This window comes from Acomys minous, assembly GCF_964271855.1.
Source record: "Acomys minous genome assembly, chromosome: 5".
NCBI classification, from domain to species: Eukaryota; Metazoa; Chordata; class Mammalia; order Rodentia; family Muridae; genus Acomys; species Acomys minous.
Genome location: NC_140494.1, coordinates 5,117,451 through 5,131,184, shown reverse-complemented (window position 1 = coordinate 5,131,184; position 13,734 = coordinate 5,117,451). Strand labels below are relative to the sequence as shown.

The window sequence follows — 13,734 nt, the reverse complement described above, 5'->3', positions numbered from 1 at the left end:
GTTACACAAGTGAGTCCTGGTGCCTCAGGTGTTACACAGGTGAGCTCTGGTGACTCGGGTGTTACACAAGTGAGCCCTGGTGACTCAGGTGTTACACAAGTGAGCCCTGGTGACTCGGGTGTTACACAGGTGAGCCCTGGTGACTCGGGTGTTACACAGGTGAGCCCTGGTGACTCGAGTGTTACACAGGTGAGCTCTGGTGACTCGGGTGTTACACAGGTGAGCTCTGATAACTCTGGTACTCCTTTGCTCATCAGGCTGGGTTGTGGCATCCTTAACTACCGAGAGCAAGCCCAGCAGATTGAGCTGAAGACGGGCGGCATGACTGTTTCCCCGCACGTGCTCCCTGATGACTTGCAGCTGGATACCTACGAGCAGGTACCCATTCGCTCTCCAGCATGCCTTGTTTCCATGGTGCCCTCAGTTTTAATGGTGCCATAATTAATTTCGCCTTTTATATTTTTCTTTGGCTATGTAGGGTGTGCTGTTTTCATCTCTCTGCCTGGAACGGAACCTGCCAGACATGATGCATCTGTGGAGTGAAATATTTAACAAGTAAGTTTATCTGCACTATGTATTAATAAGTGGGATTTTGACATACCTAACTCCGAAATGCTTTCCCAAGAGATTTGCATCACTGTCAGATCCTAGTCTGATTTTACTTGTAATCAATTCCTAAGCAATAGAAAACTTTGAAACAGATACTGAGTTACCCTGTAGTAGCTTTCCTGTGCTCTCAGAACGGAGCTGGGCCAGTCTCTAAGACTTCATTCTGGTTTTGTAGCCCATGCTTTGAAGAAGAAGAGCACTTCAAAGTGTTGGTGAAAATGACTGCTCAGGAGCTCTCCAACGGGATTCCAGACTCGGGGCATCTCTATGCAGCCCTCAGGGCGAGCAAGACACTCACCCCTGCGGGAGACTTGCAGGAGACCTTCGGTGGCATGGATCAGGTGGGCACCGGCAAGGCCAGTTGCTTGTCCTGCAGGAGCAAGGCTTCCCGGAGTTGGTGATGTTATCTGGTAATAAGTGACTTTATCTCAGGAAGCTAACCTTCTGAAAGCCAGCTCTAGCCACTTATACTTGTGATCTCAGTGCCAAGAAGGCACAGACCGGTGGATCCTTGAGGATTGCTGGCCGGCTACCCTAGCCTACTTTGAAAATCCCAGGCCAGTGAGAGACAGTGTCTCATGAAAAAGGTGTGTAGCTCCTGAAGAAGGACACCTGAAGTTGTCCTCTTGCCTACACACACACACACACACACACACAGACATTTGCCATGAAAATATATTTGAATGCACACCCACGCACCCACATACTGAACCCAGAAAGAGAACTTTCTAACTTAATTCTGATTCCTAATTCCTAGACGACATGGAGGAAAATGTTGTTTGGATTCACTTTCCTCTCTGTACTACACACCCCTGCAGCGCCATCCACATGGCTGTTAACACACATGTGCACACAAAACCAGGACACATCCAATGGTCAGTCAGGATCCGTATTAGAAAAGTCTGCTATTCACACCTGTCCAGAGAAGAAATGGACACCTTGAAACTACCAAATTACTACTTACGTAGAAATTACAAGGTGCCAAAATAATTGCTCTGCAAATGTACTTTTTGATAATTCTGACAATGTGGAGACTCACAAACCCCACTCCTGCATTAGTCATTACCCCGCCAGTGTGATAAATACCATAACCAAAGGCAATTTAAGGAAGACGAGATCTTCTGTAGCCTGTGCCTCCAACTGGATAGTCTCTCCCACGGTGGGAAAGTCACGGCAGCAGGAGGCACAGGCAGAGACCACATTTTCCTCCACACTCTGGAAGCAGAGAGAGGGAGAGAGCAAGTGGGGTGAGGCTGTAAAGCCTCAGAGCCCACCCCGAGTGACATACCCTTGCAGTAAAGCTTTGGTTCCTAGGTGTTCTCGTATCTCCCCAAACAGCACCGCGACCTTCCCAGGACCAAGTGTTTAAACACATGAGTCTCTGGGGGTCTTTTCTCATCCCAAGCACCACAGCTGTCACCTGAAATCTGCTTGAGCCATGCAGCGTATTGACTGCCCCTGCGCTCTGACTTAGTGTCTGCCTCCTTTGCTTCAGGTGAGATTGATGAAAAGAATTGCAGAGATGACAGACATCAAGCCCATCCTGCGAAAACTACCCCGGATCAAGAAATACCTATTAAACTGTGATAACATGAGGTGGGTGCACCAAGTGTCTCCAAACAGATCTTATGGTTCACACCATCTCATCAAGTGTCATTTGTAGGTGTTTTTCACCTGAAGATCAATTACCTGAGTTTGTCTTCCAAACAGAAGTATGTTGGTATAGGGTTAAGTTACAGGGTCGCTTCTAGACTTCAGAATAATGTTATGTGGCAATGAGAAGAACACCATTTTAATTTAATAAAAGTTGTATGAGGTGGAGAAGAAAGCAGCTAATCTAAGTCTAGAACCACAAAGTAGACTTAGGGTGCCAAGTTATTTGCTTCCAAAAGTAAATGTTGCATATATAAGCAATTGGTAAGACCCAGTGAAGGTTATGTTGCGCAAGACCAGGGTCCTAGTTGGAGTTTCTGTTGCTGTGAGGAAACACCAGACCAAAAGCAATTTGGGGATGAAAGGCTTTATTTGGCTTACATATCCAGAGCCCATTGAGGGAAGCCAAGACAGGAACTCAAACCAGGCGGGAAGCTGAAGGCAGGAGCTGATGCAGGAAGAGACCGTGGAGCACGCTGCTTACTGGCTTGCTCATCGTGGCTTGCTCAGCCTGCTTCCTTAATAGAACCCAGGACCAGCAGCGCAGGATGGCCCCACCCACCATCGGCTGGGCTCTCCCCCATTGATCCCTAATGAAGAAAATGCCCTACAGCTGGATCATACGGAAGCATTTTCTCAATTGAGGTTCCTTCCTCTCAGATGACTCTAGCTTGTGTCAAGTTGACATAAAACCAGCCCGGATAGCCGGGTAGAAGTGGTGCATACCCATAATCCCAGCAACTTGTGGGGACAGAGGCCAGCCTGGTCTACAGAGTGACTTCCAGGACAGCCAGGGCTACACAGAGAAATCTTGTCTTGAAAAACCAAACCAAATCAACAACAAAAAGCCAGGACAACCAGTGTCTTGCAGCAGTTTTTGCACACTAAGTTAGCTTTAGTCCCTCAGGGTTGAGCATAAATAAAAAGGAACTTTCAGTAGTTTACATGCAGTGTCTTGCTAGCGCTAATCCTGATTTAGTACTCACTGATCATCAACAAGATAATGCATAATCAAAGCTACTGTCTTCGTAGATCCTGGGTACCTTTCCCCAGTCAGTTCTTGGGAGTCACTAGCTGATGCTCCAGGGCTGCTAGCTGGCAGGGATTGGGCCTGATGGGCAGTGCTCCAGCCTTCAGTGTCATGTGGGCCTGCCTGGCTTGCACTTCTTCCCTTGCAGCTGACACCCCAGCTTTGTTTAGCCCAGCACTCACTCTTATACCCCAGGCTAACTGTCCTGAGTGTTCATTTTACACCCTAGCACTCACCCCATACACTGGGCTGTCTTCCTCTGTGTTCACCCTCACCCCCTAGTCTAGCTTAGCCAGCCCTGACCGCAACACCCAGAACCAGCCTGGATAACTTCATCCTTAGACTGTCTGCCTCCTCCTCCTCCCTAAAAGTGCTTTTGCATGTTTCTTACGTGCAGTAAATCAATAATCTATACAAGCAGTGAGTGTACAGGCCACATGTGGTTTGTATTAATTCAAGGATGACCGCTGTGAATTTAACACCCACGGCGGGAAACATGCGCACTGCCAGCACCCTGCACAATTCCGTGTGATAATCTTTGTGATTTCTCCAGGTTGGAGGAGCTTGCTAAAAGGACATCTTTAAATGGTTTTGGCCCCTTAAATGTCTTTTATGGAGCTGGAGAGATGGCTCAGCAGTTAAGAGCACTGGCTGCTCTCACAGGGGCTGCAGTTTAGTTCCCAGCACCCACATTGAACAGCTCACAGCCACCTGTGACTCCAGCCCCAGAGAAGCCAGTGTCTTCTCCTGGCCTCCGTGGGGCCCGCACACATGTCCCTGTACATGCTACGCACGCATGTCCCTGTACATGCTACATGTAGGCATGCACACATTATAGATAGTTTTGGTTGGGGGTTTGTGATTTCCGAGTGCTAAGTTCTTTTTTGGATAGTCACGTTTTCCTGCCTTTGCTATATATAGCTCTCAAGGCATTAGTGGGAGGTGTTGGTGTTCACTCTCTTTGTTTTGCCCTTCAGAAAGTCTGTGTGTTAACAGCTGTGAGGCAGTGCTGTGTATGTCCCACCAACCACGCTGGTGTTAAAGCTGCTTCAGGGGATGAGACAGCTATGTGCTTCCCACATCTGGTTCCTGTTTCTTTTGAACATTTTTTTTTTTAGTATTTTATAACAAAAGCAAAGATAATCACTTTATTTTTTGTGTCCTTTATACAAAAAAAGTGACAATTTAGTAAAATAGTGTGAGGTGGTTTTTGGTTTGGGTTTTATAGTTTGGGGGTTTGGTTTGGTTTGGTTTGGTTTGGTTTGGCTAGATGATTTTACATGTACACAATTGTTCTCTGCAGATGCTCAGTGAATGCCACCCCTCAGCAGATGCCTCAGGCTGAGAAAGAGGTGGAAAATTTCCTTAGAAATGTTGGCCGCAGCAAAAAGGAGCGGAAACCCGTCCGCCCGCATATTATCGAGGTAACAGAATTGAGGTGTAGTTCCCACCTTGACACACATCACCCGACTCTAACGGCATGTGATCTATAGGAGTTAAAGTCCTATGATTATAGTTGAGAGACAAGTGTATGGGAGGACTAAGAGGCTTGCCCAGCATCAGCCTCCTTAGGTGACGTCAGACCCTTTCTTTGGTCCTGGACCCCATACCAACTGCTTTTGTTTATGCATAACAGTGAACATTGTCCTGACTGGGAAGAGCAGAGTTTGGCCTGGGATGTGGTAGCATAAAAAAGTCAGAAGCATGGATCTGATGAAACTGTCTCTTGCAAGTTGGTGAGGCTTTGAGTCACACACAAAGTGGTAAAAAGCCTTTTCTCTGTGAATCATTATTTCATGGGTTTTTATCTTTGGGTACAATACCTGTCAACATTAGTCTTATTGGTTCATTTGATTAGCAAAGGTTTGTCTGGGTTTTGTGTTTTGAGTCTGAGTCCTTGGAAGCCTCCCTTGTTTCTGCAGAAGGCTGGCACTCCGCAGATCTTAGAGGAGTTATTTTAGTGTTTTCTCTGCGGTGGTCTCTTCCATTTGTCATTTGGTCTCCCTGTGAAGAGAGGCCACATGGAGGTGACCTGCTGCTCCTGTGTCCCCTCTGTCTGGCGCCTGTCAAGTCACCCCAGCCTCATGCTTTAGAAGATAGAGGTCTTAGTCACTGTTTTTGTTGCTGCTGTTACATTTATTTCTGTGTGTGAGTGAAGTGTGCCGCAGTGTGTATGTGAAGATCAGAGGACACTTGTGGGAGTCAGTTGTCTCTTTCCACCTTGTGTGGGTCCAGGCCCATTGAGGGACCTCACTGGCCCGGAAAGACACAGTTTTATGACTAGAAAGTACCAGTGCAGGGAGTGATTTAAAAATGATTTTAAGTTTGTGTAACAGCTTTCTGTATTGACTATTTGAAAAAAAAAATGTACTTAAAATTTTACATCTTTACAACATGGGGAGATTGTCTGACTTGGCTAGCCTGTATAAAGGAACTCTGTGAACTTTATAAATAACACTTTGTTAAATATTTCAAGGAAATTTCTTTTCACTCTTGGACACTTTCTATTTTCAGAAACCTACACCCAATGGCCCCGGTGAAGGTGCACATGTTAATGGGTCCCAGATCATCAGAAAACTGATAACGGTAAGTGACTACAGGCTGTCAGGCTTTTAGAAGCTGTGTGCCTGCCCACCTCTGCTTATGAGCATTCTTCTAGCAGGGCCTTTCCAGGGCTTAACCACAACCTTGGACTTGGGGCCTTGCTGCCTCTTCCACCCTAATCCTTTTCTCTTGAGACAGCCCAGAATGGGTGTCATATTCTTTAATAAGCCTCAACGTAATCTGCCAAATGACCTCATCACTTCTCAGTTTCCCTCATTTGAATGTAGCTAATGATGCTTAAATCTCAACAGCCACCTCCAGTTAGGCAGTTACTTACAGGATCCCACAATTGTGCTGCTTGATCTGGCTCTGTAGAGTATGGTGGTTTAATGTGTTCCTGGAAAATCAGCCACAATCTGAAATGCTTTTAATAGTAATTCCATTTTAATGCAGCTTGTCAAATGTGGAGTGTTTCTTGCTAGGTTGTAAATGTACTATTACATAAAATGCTGCTGTGTCAGCTCTTAGCAGCGCCTCACTAGTGAGTCCCATGGAGAAGAGGATGCTGGGATGGTGCCCACTGGGTTTACTGCCTGTGGGCTACATCGTTTGTGCATCACAGTCTGATCCGTAGGCGTCTGCCCCTAGGACCCCACCTTCAAACCCTGCCAGATGAAGACACACTTTGTGCTGCCCTTTCCTGTGAACTACGTTGGCGAGTGTGTGAGAACCGTCCCCTATGCTGATCCTGACCATGCCAGGTAGGAGGAGGGGTGGCAGTGCACCCCCTCTCGCACATCCAGACTTCAATAAAATTGTCTAGCATGATAGAAGGTAGAAAGGGGGCTGGCTGGGGAGGTGGCTCTGTCGGTGCTTATCATGCAAGCGCGAACCTCAGCTGAGATCCCAACACCCACAGAAAAGCCAGATGCAGTGGCATCTATAACCACAGGGCCAGAGACAGGCAGACTCCTGGAGTTGACTGAGAAACCCTGTCTCCAAAAATAAAGAGCATTCTGTCAGAAGAATGACCATGAGAGCTGAACTTTCACTCTCAAGTGAGTGAGATCACTACACAGCACAAAGCAATTAGAAGGAAAAGAACGACCAGCAGGCAGTTGACACAGGAACACCAAACCCTGCACCAACTGTATCCAGCCCTAGTGACTGGCTATGCATGGCGGACGCTGTCAGCTAGAGTCAGAGTCATGGCAGTGCTTTCCCCTCGGGTGAGGCTTCCTGCTTCTAGAAACGATTTGCCTCCCAGCTGTTCCCAGGGGGCAATGTTTCTAATATCTTTTGGGCTGTTCTTTTTTCTCCTTGTCACAGGGCCAGGGAGCCAGACTGCCCCAGGACACTAGTTCTCAGAGAACAGTTGAGATAAACAAGGGAACCTATCCTGTACACACAGTCAGCTCAGAGCAAGAGCAAGCAGCACATGACAGTTTAGTAATGTGATTTACAATAGAGACTGAGAGAGAGGGGGTGGGGAGGAGAGAGAGAGAGACCGTGTGTGCATGCATGTGCACACGCATACTCACAGGCCTGCATGTGAGTGCAATAGCGGGGTACAGGGTGCTTTGTACACAGGGAGTTTCTGCTCCAGCTTGGCACGCTGGACCGTGTGTTGCATTGTACCCACCTGTCATCCACATGCGGAGACTATACCAGTCGGCAAGAGCGCATAAGCAGAACAAAGCACACCTCCCCAGTGGTCTATAAACAGCTCCTTTACGGCTGCCCAGTGCTGCATGGCTACTTTTGTGAATTGTTTGTATTCCTAAGCAGTCGTGTACGCAGCAGCATAGATGCTTAGTGCAAATGTTCTTCAAAGAGACCAGCTTGCTCTTCTCATCTCTACACAACAGTTGTGTAAGTTAGTCTTAAAACTGTCTGGTAAATGGAGAATGAGCCGTGCGCTTGCATTTTACACACACACACACACACACACACACACACACACACACACACCGACACACACAGACACACCAGTCACTCTGAAGCATATCAGCAAGGATGTTAGCAAGGGCACAAAGCCACCAAGGAGAAAAAGCAAGACACTGTATTAGTTACCCTTGTCCCTGCTGTAACAGAACACCTGGTAAAAACAGCTAGGGAGGGCAGGGTTATTCTGTTTACAGTTGGAAACTATGGTCTGTGAGGACCGTATCCTCTATGGCAGCAGGAAAGGGAAACCGCTCACATTGTGTCCTCAGCCAGGAAGCAGAGAGCAGTGGCTGCTGGTGCTCGGCTCACACTCTCCTCTGTATGCCGCCTGGGACTCCAGCCAGGGGGCGGTGCTGCCCACATTCAGGTTCCATCTTCTCATCTTAGTAAACTGAGGCCAGGCACTCCTTCCCAGAGGGGCCCAGTCAGGTTGACGGTCTGTATTAGCCATCACAGATGGGATGGTGTGTGGTGTGTGAGCTGCAGGGAGACTTTCAAAGGGGCAGCTAGAGGTGCATGGATAGTGTACCCCCAGGGGTCCTGCAGAGAGACAGACCCACATGGAGAAGGCAGGCTGTCCTGCAGCCCTGAGGTGGCGGCAACCCAGATGGATGCATCTGTGAAAGCAAGAGGGTCAGGAAACAAGGGACAGTTCCAGGTTCCTCTGAGGGATGCTGGACTCCGTGCTCTGCTGCTGCCTCAGAAACTGAGAGACGCCCGAGTGACAGAGAAGTCAGAGTGCTTGCAAGAGGGCCACAGATACCTGACCTCACAGCTTAACCAGGCTCCATTTTCCTTCTCAGTCATCCACCCCATTTCTCGGTTTTGGTTTTTGCCATACTTGCTGTGAGCCACGCTCTTTCTAACTTACTTTTTTTGTTGTTGTTCCCTTCATTTCAGCCTTAAAATCCTTGCCCGTTTAATGACGGCTAAATTCTTGCATACAGAAATCCGAGAAAAGGGGGGTGCTTATGGTGGCGGCGCTAAACTCAGCCACAGCGGCATTTTCACACTTTACTCTTACAGGTAAGTTTCTGAGCTCCCCTGTGAGAGCACCCACATCGCAGCCACTGGCTCTGTTCACTCTGTGTCATCATTCTCCGAGAACGTTAGGACACAGTAAAGGTTACACCCGCTGCTTGTAAGGCTCCCATCTCGAGCCGCTGTTTCTTTCCTGTTGCAAGGATCAAGCACAGTAGTTAGTGTAAGGCTCACGTTTCTGCCTTGTCCACGTTAGACAAAAGTCCAGCTTTGTCATCAGCCTCTTTTGGCAGTTCGAGTGGTTTCTGCACTTGCTTCCATGTGGGAACCTAATCAGGATGTTGTTCTGTTGGGTTTTCATCAGTGTGAGACTTGCCATTTTCTGTAAATGTTTAGTTTCTGAGGCCCTACTGCCTGAAGTCTTCTTGTACGCCAACCTGCTAAGAGCAGAGAGGCCTGCCACTGACGCCATTCTCCTTGCCCTGACTCTGTACCACAGAACTGCACTTTAACCAGGGAGGGTCCCACTGACCAGTCTTCAGGTCAGTGGCTTAGACACAAGAAAGGACTCTAGAAATCTCCCCACGTCCAGCTAACTCCTGGATTATTCTGAGTCTGTCTTAGGGAAGTAAAGACTAATTTAATGGCTATCTTCCCTGCAGCTCTTCTGTAAGGCCTTGGTATTGCTGGCAGCACTCCATCCACGGGACTTCCTCTGCAGATGGAGTCATAGTCTAACAGTGAGGTCAGCAGGTGGACTGTGGTGTTAGATACAGAGGGCGTATGTTGCGGGCCTTCCTCTGTCAGCTTTATGTTGCTCCGTCAGTGGGCTGTGTGGAACGTAGGGGACCAGATAGCAAATATTAAAGGCCTGCTGCGAGTTAACATGACCACCATTGGTTGTTCCCCTATGACATGATGCTCTAGTGTTGGCTCTTTTGGGTTTCCCAGGGACCCGAACTCCATAGAAACACTCCAGTCCTTTGGGAAGGCTGTAGACTGGGCTAAATCTGGAAAGTTCACACAGCAGGACATTGACGAAGCCAAGCTCTCCGTTTTCTCTGCTGTGGATTCTCCCATCGCTCCATCGGACAAAGGTATTTTGAGTTCCAGGAACACGGATGTGTGATTTCCCTCGGGCAGCCTCCCAGCTCGTTATCTGAGCCACGTGCCTCTGGACTCACGAGAGTGAAACACAGTAGTGACTATGTCGTTTCCGTTTTTCCCATCTCTGTCCTATGTGACCCGACTTCCAGACTTGAAGGCCTGAACATTGATCACCCCCCAGAAACAGTTTCTTGCCCACTGAGGAGATGGCTCCATTAGGAAAGTTCTCGCTAAGCAGCAATTCCAGCCTATGTTGAATCCGTGTGAAAAGCCAGGCGCTTCTTAATCCCAGCAGTAGGAAGTTGAGAACAGGTAGAACCTCAAGGCTCACCAGCCAGCCAGCGTTCCCTTAGCTGTGCTCCTGGCCAGTGAGGGAGGCCCTGTGTCAAAAAGCAAAGCCAGGTGGCTGGTGCTGGATAGATAGATGGCTCAGTGATCAGGTTGCTCTTGCAGATCTCAGCTTGGGTCTCTCAGCACCTGAATCCTGCAGCCAACACCCACTTTTAACTCTAGCTCCAAGGGGATCTGATCTGACAGCTAGTTAGGGTAGAGGCAGGCATTTTGACATAGCACAAGCCTGGCCACATCATTGTTTGTGCTGCTTTTGTTTGGGGTGTTGTTACCAGTATGTGAGCTAGCCTGACTCTTCCGCCATACTGGGTAAAAGGGGTCTATAATGGGCTCAGTTCCATTGTGCAGAGGTGGATGTCAATTTCGACCTCTCTTGGTCATGCGGTATTTTTGGTTGAAAAACATACCCTAAAGTGACATGAGTGTCTCCATCATAGTGAGCACAGAGCTCCCCATGCAAGCCGTCTCCCCAGCCACACCTGTGGTTTAACTTTTAGGCATGGACCACTTCCTGTATGGCCTCTCCGATGAGATGAAGCAGGCATACCGGGAACAACTCTTTGCTGTCAGCCATGACAAACTGACCTCTGTGAGCCATAAGTGAGTATGTGTGCCCTGGCTTCCTGCGTTCGGCTGGGGGAAAGGGAGGTCAGGGAGGTGGAGGCTCCCTGTTGACCACTAAAAAAGCCTTGACTAGGAAAGAGCACACTGTGCCGTCTCCCTTGCAGGTACCTTGGCATCGGGAAGAGCACACACGGCCTGGCTGTGCTCGGACCAGAGAATTCAAAAATTGCCAAAGACCCATCATGGATCATAAGATAATGTGTCCAAATGTTTCTGAGTGTGGGTGAAAAATCATAGGCTTTTAAACACTAAGCCTCTGAGCTAAATTCAGTGTGGATGGATGGTCACAGTGTGACTGGCTTCTTTGTTGCAAAAAGCATAGTTGTGTCATATTAAAAATCTGACCAAAGCTGTTTATTGACTGGCAAGTTGGGCAGAAACTCTGAAGGAAGTCCTGTGACCATGAAAAAATTCCCTAATCATGTGTTAAATGACAAAGGTGAACAAATTAAGGTTCTGAAGTGTCACTAAGCCTAGAACATTTATTTTAAAAATAAAACTCAACTGACCTACCCAAACTTTAGTCATTATTATAAGTAATATTTTATTGCTTTAAAATTAATGTTTAGGCCTTCATTTAAAATTTGCTTGGAGAAATGGCTCAGCAGTTAAGAGCACTTGCTGCTCCTGCAGACCAGGGTTGGGTACCTAGCATCCAACTAGCAGCTCACAACCATCTCTAACTCCAGTCTCCAGGGATTTTATGCCCTCTTCTGGACACCATGGGCACTGCATGCATTTGGTGCATAGACATACATGCAAGTAAAACGTTCATCCCCATCAAGTCAGAATAGATTGATTTTTAAAATGAGTACAAGAACAGAGGTAGAGGTATGCATAGTGCATGTGTGATCACACTACAGGCCAGAAATGAAGCTGTGAGTCCCACAGGCTGCCGTGAGCATCCACCTCCACAGCTGGTAGCGTCACTGCTACCTCCAGCGTTTGCCCTCTGCCTTCACTGAGACGAGAAAATAACTGAGTGCCGTGTCTGAGGATAAAAGAAACAAGCTGGCATTTAATCATCCCTTCCCCCTCGTTTCTGCTGTGTAGCTCCTAGAGGATGGCTTTAAGTAGAAGGGAGAGCAGCCGCACTAGCGACAAGAAGCAAGGAGGCTGGGTGCCTTGCAGGCAGCTCACCAGGCTCGGGTGTGGTGGGATCAGACATTCACCCTCAACAGCAAGCCAGGATCTTCCAGAGCGTGAAAACACAAGTTCTAGCCAGCAACCCTACTGTAAAACTAGGGCTGAAGTCAAGAATCTGACTACGAGCTCATATTGTCATTTTATATTTCTGTACATGATCCCATTTTAAAAGTTCATAAACCTACTTGGGAGTCGTGATGAACATCTTCATCCTAGCACCTGGGAGGCAGAAACAGTAGGATCCTTGTGAGCTCATAGCTGGTCAGGTCTACAAAGAAAATTCCAGGCTACCCCTAAATAACTAAACTCATAAACCTGGAGTCAGTCTTTTCCACCTGTATGATCATCAGTGTCACAGCCAGATAAGCACCATGCTCAGGTCCCAGGCCAGTGTGGGAGGGGGGGGTGTGGGGAGTAGGGGGGAGGTCAGGGGGGTGAGGTAGAGGGATGGGGGGATGGAGAGAGAAGATAATCTGCAGACATGATGCTTGTAGAGGCTAGAACACTTCTCACACATCAGCTGCCATGTTTTGTTCCGTTTTGTTTTCCGAGGAAATGTCCTCACACTGGCTGCAAGCTCATTAAACAGGCTAGGGTGGCTGGCCAGCACTCCAGAGATCTGCCTGTCTGGTAGGTAGTGCATGTCATTGCTCCTGGCTTTTCAGTGGGTGTGAGGACCAAACTCAGAGCCTCTGACCCATCACTCACTTCCCGTGGATTTTAAGTACAGCCGCGAAGGAGAGCCATGCTCACCAGGTGGCACATGGCTGCTGTTTATCACAGTGCCTTCTTTCCCCCCTCGTCTGACTTTGTATTTGCACGGTCCCTATGTCTACCTGCCCCTGGGGCATCTACCCTCTGCCCACAGAACTGCTGAGGAAACCTTTGGTAGCATGGAAAAACCATCCTGAGGTTGATACAATAAACGGAATACCATGGGAGTTGTAACCAAATGTTTAATTCCACAAGATACACACATGGTAGAGCAAAGACAGTACCCCGTACAGTAGAAAACTGACACTGGATCAAGCGCATAAGGCTGGGTTCATATCTCAGGGTCTGATGGGGCAGTGGTTATGGCAAGTGGCGCTCTCTATTACTGCTGACAATATTTGGTCAGCAATACTTGCATAAAGTGCTGATAAATAACTATGTTACAAAAAAGGATGGTCCCTGGGGAACGTTGCAGGCTTCCCTAGACACGTGTGTAAGTCAGGTGGTGGCATGCTCCATCAGATAGGTGCCGGTTCTCCCTGGGGCTGCTGGTGCCGCAAGGGCTCCAGCTGGCCTGAGTCAGACACATCATAGTTCGCCTTGTACTTGGCCAAGATCTTCATAAGAGGCCGCAGTTTCAACCACCACTGCTTCTTGGGGATCCGGTGCCTGTCAGGAAGACACATCAGCCATTTAGGATTACATGTGTGCTGGAAGACAACTTTCAACTGCTACAAGCTGCTGGGTGCTGTTGGAATAGCCTGCCCAGAAAGATGGGCTTTGTGTTACAGTCGCCTGAAGAAACTCGGAAGGATGAGGCAACTGTGTTTCAAGACAGTCTTACTGTGCACCCAAGGTGGCTTTAAATTTGTAATACTGATGCTTGTCAAGAGAATGCTAAGATGACAGATATACACCACCATACCCAGTGTGTGTGTATGCATGCATGTCTGTACATGTGTATGTGTGTCCATGTCTGTGCATGTATGCATCTGTTTATGCGTGTATGTGCTTGCATGTGTATATAT

The 13,734-nt window shown here is 48.0% G+C and overlaps 2 protein-coding genes across 6 annotated transcripts in view; one reads left to right on the top strand and one right to left on the bottom strand.

Moving 5' to 3' along the window:
• PITRM1 (pitrilysin metallopeptidase 1) overlaps positions 1-11,364 on the top strand; it is a 34,378-nt gene extending 23,014 nt beyond the window's left edge. For both annotated transcript variants that reach the window (XM_084782987.1, XM_084782988.1), the window contains exons 17-27: positions 258-378; positions 479-555; positions 785-950; positions 2,105-2,205; positions 4,596-4,716; positions 5,807-5,878; positions 6,485-6,597; positions 8,684-8,809; positions 9,716-9,861; positions 10,720-10,822; positions 10,951-11,364. In XM_084782987.1, the coding sequence (XP_084639113.1) occupies positions 258-378; positions 479-555; positions 785-950; positions 2,105-2,205; positions 4,596-4,716; positions 5,807-5,878; positions 6,485-6,597; positions 8,684-8,809; positions 9,716-9,861; positions 10,720-10,822; positions 10,951-11,044 (1,240 nt within the window). In that variant the 3' untranslated portion in view covers positions 11,045-11,364. The remainder of the gene's footprint in view (positions 1-257; positions 379-478; positions 556-784; positions 951-2,104; positions 2,206-4,595; positions 4,717-5,806; positions 5,879-6,484; positions 6,598-8,683; positions 8,810-9,715; positions 9,862-10,719; positions 10,823-10,950) is intronic.
• Positions 11,365-12,930: 1,566 nt separating this feature from the next.
• PFKP (phosphofructokinase, platelet) overlaps positions 12,931-13,734 on the bottom strand; it is a 66,552-nt gene continuing 65,748 nt past the window's right edge. For all 4 annotated transcript variants that reach the window (XM_084781618.1, XM_084781616.1, XM_084781615.1 and 1 more), the window contains one exon: positions 12,931-13,375. In XM_084781618.1, coding sequence (XP_084637744.1) covers positions 13,225-13,375 — 151 coding nt within the window. In that variant the 3' untranslated portion in view covers positions 12,931-13,224. The remainder of the gene's footprint in view (positions 13,376-13,734) is intronic.